The sequence below is a fragment of the Passer montanus genome, unplaced genomic scaffold (genome assembly GCF_014805655.1).
Source record: "Passer montanus isolate IOZ18808 unplaced genomic scaffold, ASM1480565v1 scaffold10, whole genome shotgun sequence".
Taxonomy (NCBI): domain Eukaryota; kingdom Metazoa; phylum Chordata; class Aves; order Passeriformes; family Passeridae; genus Passer; species Passer montanus.
The window spans coordinates 39,433,566-39,442,859 of record NW_024356505.1 but is presented as its reverse complement, the minus strand read 5'-3'; the positions used below and the strand labels follow the sequence as shown (position 1 = coordinate 39,442,859).

General features: G+C 42.2%; 1 protein-coding gene across 1 annotated transcript; it reads left to right on the top strand.

Annotated features, from left to right (window-relative positions):
- The first annotated feature begins 1,281 nt into the window (after positions 1–1,281).
- GORASP1 (golgi reassembly stacking protein 1) lies at positions 1,282–8,393 on the top strand. The gene is made up of 8 exons (XM_039711217.1): positions 1,282–1,762; positions 2,772–2,975; positions 3,648–3,734; positions 4,069–4,199; positions 4,745–4,886; positions 5,398–5,542; positions 5,838–5,990; positions 6,274–8,393. Exons 2-8 carry the CDS (start codon positions 2,787–2,789, stop codon positions 6,555–6,557), a joined length of 1,131 nt encoding a protein of 376 aa, XP_039567151.1. The 5' UTR covers positions 1,282–1,762; positions 2,772–2,786; the 3' UTR covers positions 6,558–8,393.
- The last annotated feature ends 901 nt before the right edge of the window (positions 8,394–9,294 follow it).

The window sequence follows — 9,294 nt, the reverse complement described above, 5'->3', positions numbered from 1 at the left end:
CTCCGCTGCGCCGCTCCCGGTACCTGCGGGTGCCGAGCAGCCTGGGGGAGCCCGTGGGGCTGGCCTCGGGGGGCTGCAAGTAGTTCGAAAATACAGCAGCGCTTCTGCCCTCGCTGTGCCCCTCCTTTTCTCCCGGCTCCTCTCCCTGTTCCCCTCCTTTTCTCCCGGCTCCCCTCCCTGTTTCCCTTCTCTTCCTGCTCCCCTCCATCTCTCTCTGTTTCTCTGCTCTTCTCCTTCTCTCCGTTCTTCTCTCTTCCCTCCTTTCCCTGCTCCTTCCCTGTGGATCTCCACAGCGCCCTGTTAATTAAAGGCTTAATTCCGTTTCCAGCCGTGTTTCCCCCGTGTTTGCCTCTCCCAGGTGCAAGTTCTGCTGTAACTCCTCTCTTCAGCAGATTGTCCGCACGTACAGCGGTGTGAATGCATTTCTGGAAGTTTAAGGATGGGCAGGCAGCAGCTGTTTGCATGAGTTATCGTTTCTTTTAGTGGCATTTTCCCTCCCAGGAATAAGAATGGCAGCGTTGCTGCCACGTGCTGTTTCCATTTCATCTGCATTCTGTGTTTCTCAGCAGCATTATAAAGCTGCCCGTTTGCTTTTGATGCAGTTCAGGGCTGTGATGAAAGTTAATGCTTCCACTCCAGCTGTGGTTACAGTGCTCAGTCTTGACTATTTAAAAATAAAGCATGATTTTTATTCTTATTCTTGCTTTAGAAGCTTTTACTGAAGTAACTATGCCATTAAATATATTTTATAACTATTGTAGACAGTTCTGCAAGCAAAAGCCCCAATATCAATACAACTTTATCTGTTAAAAAAAGAGTAAAAATATGTATCCAGCATTTTGGTAACACCAGGCTAAATAGAAGATTTAACTTTCCTAGCAATGGACTCAGTTTAGGTGATGCCTGGGTTTTTATTTTGTGCTTAAATTGTGAGGTGGCCCTCAGGAGTCAGATATATCATAAGTCAAGAGCAAACTCAGTAGGTTTGCAGTGATTCCTTAACACCATCTTGCTTTGTCAGTGCACCTTGAAGTGGGTGGATTTAATGTAGTTGCAGACTTTTGGAGGGGTTTTTCCTGGTATGAATGTGTTTTATGAGCATTCTCTCTAGTGATGGCATCTCTTCTATGACAGCTTTGGTTCTGATGAAATTGAGATGTCCCAGCTTTTACTTCTTAGGAATCTTTTGTAAGTGCTGGCAGTTTTCTTGACCAGAACTTGTGGGCAGGTGTGTGCTGGTGTAAATATTCCTGTTCCAGTGGGCTGGAAATGTGGGAAGCCAGCTGTCACTTGTGTTCATGGAAAAATGGCTCTGGTGCAAGTGGGGACTCTCACTGTGCTCAGGTTGTTAGAACCATAGCAGAAAATCCTGCAGCAGCATGTTGAAAACCAAGCCTTTCTGCAAAGTATTCAGTATTTAATAATTGCAGGCTGTGCACTCTGAATTAGAACATTTGTTTCTTGTATGGGGTTCAAAACCTGCTTTTTACAGCTTGGTTTGGATATCTGTTCATAGTCACATAAAAGTAAGAGCCTAATTATGCACTGCTGCTTGAGGGGGGTCATTTGGTGCCTTATCTCTGGCTCACCTCAAAAGTAAATATTGAATCAAGTGTAAAGATTAACACTTTCACTTATGTAACTGGAAATGTAGAATAACAATAAAATCTGTGTTCTGCAGGTTCAGGAGAACTCCCCAGCCCAACAAGGAGGACTGGAGCCTTTCTTTGATTTCATCATTGCCATAGGACACACGAGGCTCGTAAGTCTCAGATGATTTCAGTGTTGTTTTCCACCCTGCATGAACTGTGGGTGATGATGAAAGGTAAAACCATAAACTGTCACAAGCAGAGAAACTTTTCACATTGGACATTAAAAGTAAAGTAGAACTTGCAGGGGTTCCAAGTCTCTTTGGCTAGATCCAAGTTTGAAGGTGAAGTTTGGTTTATGCCTTTATTCACCTTAACTTCTTAGCAGGTTAACACAATGTTTTTGTTATTGCTCATTTGTACATATTTACCACAAGGTGAATACTGAACTGGTGAGTCAGTAGTCAGAGCTCAACACTTGTTTAAACAAACTTGTTTCAACATTTGATAAAACGTGGAAAAGAATCAGTGTGTCTACTTCTGAGACCAAGAACACAGTTCCTGTGTGTTATGAGAGAAGAGTTGAGTTTTGGTTTGATGGGTTTTTTGGGGGTTTGATTGGGGTTTTGCTAGTTTACTTAAAAGGCTCAAAGCTTTGCCTTGTGTGCTCCACTCTAACCACACTCAACCAATTCAAATTAAGTTTGTCTTGGATTTATGAGAGGAGATGTCTTTTTTGTAAGTGATCATTATAAGGGCAGATTTTGGGGGAAGATCATTAATCTTCTAACGTGACAGAAATGAAGCTATTCTTTCCCAGTCAGTGTGCAGTGACTTTGAAGGGCTGTTGAAGAGGGATGGGGCTCAGAGACATGAAGTGAAATGTTGCTGCTCGTTGTAGATTACAGTTGGCATCTGATACTGCTGGTATTATTTAATAGCAGTTGTGAAGGACAGGAATGCCAGTGATGAAATGGACTAACAGGAAGTACTTATGTAAAGGGATGTGTGTTGATAGTACTGACTGCCTTCTAGTAAAAGAAAATTGAATTGGAAATTGCTGGGATTGTTTGTGAGCCATGGAGCCTGCACTTTGATAGTTTTGGTTCTTTGTATTCAAATTCTGCCACATATGTTACAGGTGCAACTGGAAATAATGTTAATCTTGCATCTGCTTTACAGAACAAGGAAAACAACATGTTGAAAGACCTGCTGAAGGCAAATGCTGAGAAAGCAGTGAAGCTGGAGGTGTACAACATCAAAACGATGAAAATCCGAGAGGTGGAGGTGATCCCCAGTAACATGTGGGGAGGACAAGGCCTCCTTGGAGCCAGCGTGAGGTTCTGCAGCTTCCAGGGAGCCAACGAGCACGTCTGGCACGTTCTGGTGAGCAGCAGCTCTGCCTGGCTCGTTCTTGGCTGTGTAACCTTGTTCTGCTGTGTGGTGTTTAGCAGAAATGTGAAGCACAGTGATGCAGCCACACAGAGGAAGGGAACACAGTCTTGAAGTTTTGTCTGAGCTGAGGAGGGACAAGGAGTGGGTGGCTGTCAGGGCTCCCAGTGACAAAAATAACTCCATCCCAACCAGACCAAACAGTATAGATGGAAAGGGTTTTTTTCCTTTTATGTTGAAGAATCAATGGCAAAAGTAAAAAGATTCTGCCCTGACTGGTGTCTCTGTGTTGGCTAAGCTACACTGAAGTAACATTAATGTTACAAAAGGCACCAACAATTTATTTTAAAATTAAGAGGAAGAGCTGAAAGAGTAGAACTGAATAGGAAAGAACGTTTATCTTTCTGGTTGTTTAAGCAAATGTAATTTCTCAGCATCTTCAGAGGATGTAATTTTAAAGTGGTAACATTTTCTTACTCATCACGTTCTACATCTTTCTTACTCAGCATGTTTTACAGCATGTCACAGGTAGACATAGACTATTCGAGAACTTTTTTTACCCCATTAACAAATTGTTCCTTCCTTCCTTGCTCTGGGAGTTAGTTCTTTTTGCTCTTGGGAGTTTGTCCTGCTGGGGGTGCAGATGACTCTGTCATTCTCTCACAGGACGTGGAGCCTTCGTCTCCCGCGGCTCTGGCCGGTCTGCAGCCGTACACTGACTACGTCGTTGGATCTGATCAGATTCTGCAGGAGGTAGGGTGCACGTTCTCCCAGCAGGCACTGATTGTCTTTGTGCCTGCCAGGTGTTAACTGTAGGATTGGGGTTTGGTATAAATCTCATCAAACACATGGGGGTGGCATTGAGGGATTTTGGAGGGTTGATGTTTATGACAGAAGCTTTATTGTTAAGGTAAATGTTATGTTTCTTTTAATCTGACAATAAAAAGAATTTGCCACTAAAGATCAAACTACATTGGTGCTTTTTCTCTCTCTCAGTGTTTAATATCTCACACTGAGTAACTATGTAAAATGTTGACTTGCACATATGGGTTTATTAACTACTACTTTCTATATTTTCTTTTCCTAGTCAGAGGATTTCTTTTCCCTGATTGAATCCCACGAGGGGAAGCCGCTGAAGCTGATGGTTTATAACACTGAGGCAGATTCCATCCGAGAGGTAGTTGTGACTCCCAATGGAGCTTGGGGTGGAGAAGGAAGGTACTGATCTCTCTTGATGACAGGTTTTACACTTGCTGTAAATTAACTCATGTTAGGAGTATTACTGCTATCAGTTATTGGTGTTTCCAAGTTAAGCCTTGTTTCCTCACACTTGTCACCCAAAACTGTTAATCTTTATGTTAAAAAAACCAGCTTAGAACTAGGAATTGGGCACATTCAAGATCTAATCCTGCTCAAGTTGAGTCAAATGGCAGAACTCCTGTCTTGAGTTCCCCACTAGCAGATTCATTATCTGCATTCTCATAGTCAAAACATTCAGCTAAAGCAAGAACAAAACCCACATCAGGTCAGATTAAATATTTTATAAAGATATAAAATAATTCACTGAAAGCTAAGCTGTCAGCATTTCTTAAAATTGATTGCAGAGTGTTCCTTGAGTACTCTTTAAGTGAAATTCTTGCAGGTAGGTATTTCCTGGTATAGATAAAAGACACAAACTATTCTTGTTTTTAAAAGTCAAAATTTAAAATGTTAGCTTTCTTAAGAACACCTTTTTTGTGTCTTGATTTTTTTCTCTTGTACAGTTTAGGATGTGGTATTGGATATGGCTATTTGCACAGAATTCCAACACAGTCCATGACATCAAAGAAAAAGCCAGAAAACAAATCACCTTCACCCTCACCAGAAGCTGGAACTCCTGTGCCATCCACTAATGGTTACACGGAGGTAGGGGAAAAAAAAATTCCAATCTCTGCGACGTTCTCTGGAGTTTCAAAAATTTCTGCTGTTTGGGACAGTGGTAATACAGAATGTTTGAGTACAGCATTCAATTTTGCTGAATGAAATGGAGTTGGGTGAAGGGGAGGAGCTGATGCTGCTGAGCAGGTGCAACATCACCAGTGTCAGCTGATACAAATTTTTGCCAGGTATTTTCTCCCTATTTTCAAGTCTTGCATCCTACAGCTGTGCCAGTCAATGAGGATCACGTTGGAACACCTACTTCACTAGGAGAAAGATAGATAGATACACCTCCAAGAACCAAGTTCTGAGAACAGACTGGCTTTAAAAGGCTGAGCTGGAACATGTCCTAAGTGTATTTGTCTTTCAGTTTCAGCACCACAGCTTTTCTCTGAACTGGTGCATGTGGAGACAGGCAGGATGCTTTCATGGGAGGTTTGGCTACAGGTGAAGCTTTTGATGTAAAACAGTGTTTTTACTTCTTGCTGTCTTATTCCAGACTCCACTGTTGGCACCTACGTCTCAGAATGACAGCTCTGAAACAGTTATGAACTTGGATCATTCCACAGAGCAGGAAATGAGTGGTTACTCACCAGAAAGCTCCCTGTCTCCTCCTCCCCCTCTCCAGAGGGTTATGGATCCAGGTATGTTTTCTTGGGTGCTTTTTTTCACCAATCCTTTTAGAGTACATCTAAATAAACTAATATGGTCTTAAACAAGCTAGAGGTTTAAATTCAGAACTGTGAGCACTGGTGGTGCTTTCCTTCGAGGTTTTTTACTTTCCTGCATTTCAGAGCTGTAGAATTTGGGTACCAGGGAAGTTAAATTCAATTGCATTTAGTAGGAAGGGGATTTCACTGACTTCAGTCTGGATAGAGCATGTCCTTTTGAATCTAGAATTTTGTGTTGCATCTAACTAATGCTTGCTTTCTCCTTCAGGATTTCTAGATATGTCTGGAATTTCAGTTTCTGAGTTCACAAGCTTAACAGAAGTGTCCAGCCTGCCCCCATCTGCCTCCTTCAACGTGCCAGCAGCAGGGGCTTCTGGAGGCTCTGAAACAATGCCAAATAGTGAAGCCTCTGCTTATTTTGGTAAGTGCAGTCAAGATTTCCTTTGGGTCTTATTTCTGGAATGGCACCAACTCATGCTTACTTAACATCATCACAGTTTTTGGAAACTGGCAAATTTTAATACAAATCAGAAAGAATGGCAAAAATGGGATGGAAAAAGCAGCAGAAATCAGGTTTAGAAATGGAAAATCTAATGTGCTTTTCCTTAAGTTTATAGCATGTGGGTGTCTTTAAACAGAAATGCTGAGGCACTGTCTGTTACCTGATCTGTTTTGTTTTTTTACAAACTCTCTCAATTTCCCAGAAAATGCCTCAGCTTTGGACCCCAAAGGTTTAACCCCATATCCTGAAGGATCAGGCAAGCAGCCCACACTGGATGACCTCCTGCCATCAATTCCATCTTTACCTTCTCTTGATCTTCCTCATGACATTTCTTCAAAACCAACACTAGGAACTGATGCTGATAACCAGGAGTCCCAGCTGCTTGTGAGCAGCATTGAGGGCTCATTAACCACTGCTCCAGAGACCCCAGAGCACAAAGCAGCAAGTGAGCAGAAAGGAGAAGCAGCTGCACAAGATCCTGAGTGAAATGGACCCTGCTGCTGTTTACAGACTGCTCAATGCTGCAGTGCTACAGCTTGGAATATTTTTCTGATCTTGAAAGAATTACAGTTACTCTATTTTGTTAGTGTAGACAATACTAGAAAAGAAATCACATGAAGTACATATCCTGTTGTCTTTTCCAATCACTGTTTAATGGATTGATCTATGCTCAGAATTTGAATGCTGTCCAAAATCACCCAATCAATAGAGAAATTGATGCAGAAACAAGTTGGACACTGGCAGAATGTCAAGTTCTGGAATTCACATTTGCCTAGAAGTGCTCCTGAATGTATTTACAAAGGCACTGTGCCTGAACAGTGAGACTTAGTGATGATTTTTATCAATATGTTTGATGGCATTAAAAAAATATTTATAGTTTTGAATTGTTAGGAAGCTTTTCTAATGGTACACCTTGGTTAGACTGTTCTTGTGACTTGCAAGGCATTTCTTACACTAAGATACTTTTACTTACTGCTCTAGTACTCTTACTAGACTCTTACTTTTCTTAGTTTAATTCCCTTCTCTGCAACAGTCCTTTATGTATCTTCTTTAGGAAAGAAATACAATGGGGCTTGAAATTGCAGCCTCAGATGGGACAAAGCCATGGTGGTGGGTCCTGTCATTCTCTTCTGCTCTTGAGTGGACCAGGTGCTGGCCTTGCAGTTTTATAAACAGTGAGGGGGGAGGGAACGATGGTGGTTACATGAAATAAGCTGAAGATGATTTTAAAGTAGGGGTGATGAATCTTTTTGGTGAAGATTGAATGTCCTGGCTCCTGTAGTGACCAAGAAATAGTTTGCCTTTGCTTGTGCTTTTCTATTTACTCATTACTATTTTTATACAAATTGTTTTAAGTATAAAACAGGACTGTTGTGCAGCACCAGCAATTGGTTTTTGTAGCTTATTTTTGTTTGCATTTGTCTCCAAATCACTTCTGAATGTAATGGAAAGCATGACATAAACAATGGAAGACATGGATGGTTTTACAATCCTCAGGGCAGTGATTTATCATGGAGTTTCAAAGCTGCTGATAGGCAATAATAGAGCTACTGCAGTGAAAACCCTTTGTAAGTGAAGAGAATGGGGTACAAGGTTATTAACTAAAGTTCACTTACTTAGCACAATATTGCCTGATTTCCTTTGCCCTGGCTCCTGCTCTGTTTGTGCACTGTCACTGCATTTTCAGCTGACTGGGCTGAAATCTGGTACTGATGCAGGGGGGACTCAGGCTCCCACAGGTCTGCCTGTGACAGCTCAGCTTCAGCCAAAGGGTGCAGGCAAGGTCACAGCACATGAGGACTTCAGATGAGTCCACCCTGACAAAGAAACCTGTCCTTGATCTGTTGTTAGTCTGAAATACTGCAAGTACAGTAGTTCTGAACAGGACTGTCAAAGCACCTGTTGCTTTAAAGAATGTACCAAGCTTTAACTAAAGGCAGTAGAATTGACTGGATTCTAGTCTGCTAAAGGGTCTGTTAATTGTGGGCCTGTTTTATTTCCTATGTTGCTAAAATAAATTTCCTATTTTGTTCCCCCAGCTGACTGTTACAAGGGAGAACAGCCAAACACTAAAACTAAATGTAATTTAAACTTCCTAGGTTTGTTTGATCTTGGAGCCTGATGCCTGAAGACACCTAGGTAGTGTTTTATTCATGTTGTTTATTTAAGACTGTTTCTAGTCCTTTACCTTTCTCAAAAATGGCCATGAGAGGGTAATTTAAGTGACTCTGTACCATAAACACCTTTTAGAAATCTAAGAGCAGGGAATGTCAAAAATCATGTTAGATTTCAAATGTCACCATAATAAATGGGTTAAACTTCCTTCAGTCTGTGTCCAGCCTGTGTGTTATGTTAACTGGCTCTGGGAAGGGGTTTGGAAAGCCAAGTACTTAAACCTTGAGCCAGAGAATGTGTTCTCCAAACCTGAAACCTGATCATTCAAATGCTAAATGAGGTGAAGAGTTGGACCTCCTCATCAAATTTCCTTTCTCTTACCCTTGGATACTCCATCACAGCTGCAGCCCAGCAAGTGGGGAGTACTCCTGTTTGTGGGTGCAAAGTGAGAAAAATGACTGAAATTTTAATTTCAAAATAAAATCTAAATAGAGGAGGAGAAACACCTGAGGGTGGCTGGACTCAGAGCCAATACTAAACAGCCACGCAGCCTGCTGCTGTCCCAAACATGTTTCCAGGTAAGCAGCAGCTGGATGTGACCTTTCTCCACTCTCTAAACCTGAGAGCAGCAGACACAAGCAGGATTATCTGGGCAGCATCAGGAGAAGGGTAGAGGAAAGGCAGGAGGAGAAGGAGGTCACCTCAGACATTACAGCAGCAGGGTGATTTGTATGGCCAGACACAACAGGATGAGCTGCCAGAGCTGAGCTGCTCCCTGGAATTACCAGTTGAGCCTGAGGACACAGGTCTGGCCGACGTTCAATCCACAGAGGCTCCCAGCAGCTCAAGCTTTAGAGTGAGGATTGGGCAAAGCCCATCTGCACTGAGCCCTGCTCCTGCCAAGGCCACAGCACCCAGGGCCGATGGGGCTGAGCCAGGAGAGGCTAATTTGATCCATGGGAACCTTCCATACAGCATAACCCTGTACTGGGAATGATGGTAAAGCCCCAAGATCATGATAAGGAAATAGAGATAAACATGCAAATCTCATTATTAACAGCAATATGGATGCTGGACTTATTCTAGCTGAACTTGAGTGAGTGAATGT

What these genes read in the sequence shown, in the direction of transcription:
- GORASP1 (XM_039711217.1), top strand. Translation starts at nt 2,787, where the DNA reads ATGTTGAAAGACCTGCTGAAGGCAAATGCTGAGAAAGCAGTGAAGCTG. An exon ending in AGCACGTCTGGCACGTTCTG is followed by an intron (nt 2,976 to 3,647) that starts GTGAGCAGCAGC and finishes ATTCTCTCACAG; the next exon opens with GACGTGGAGCCTTCGTCTCC. An exon ending in CCACTAATGGTTACACGGAG is followed by an intron (nt 4,887 to 5,397) that starts GTAGGGGAAAAA and finishes GTCTTATTCCAG; the next exon opens with ACTCCACTGTTGGCACCTAC.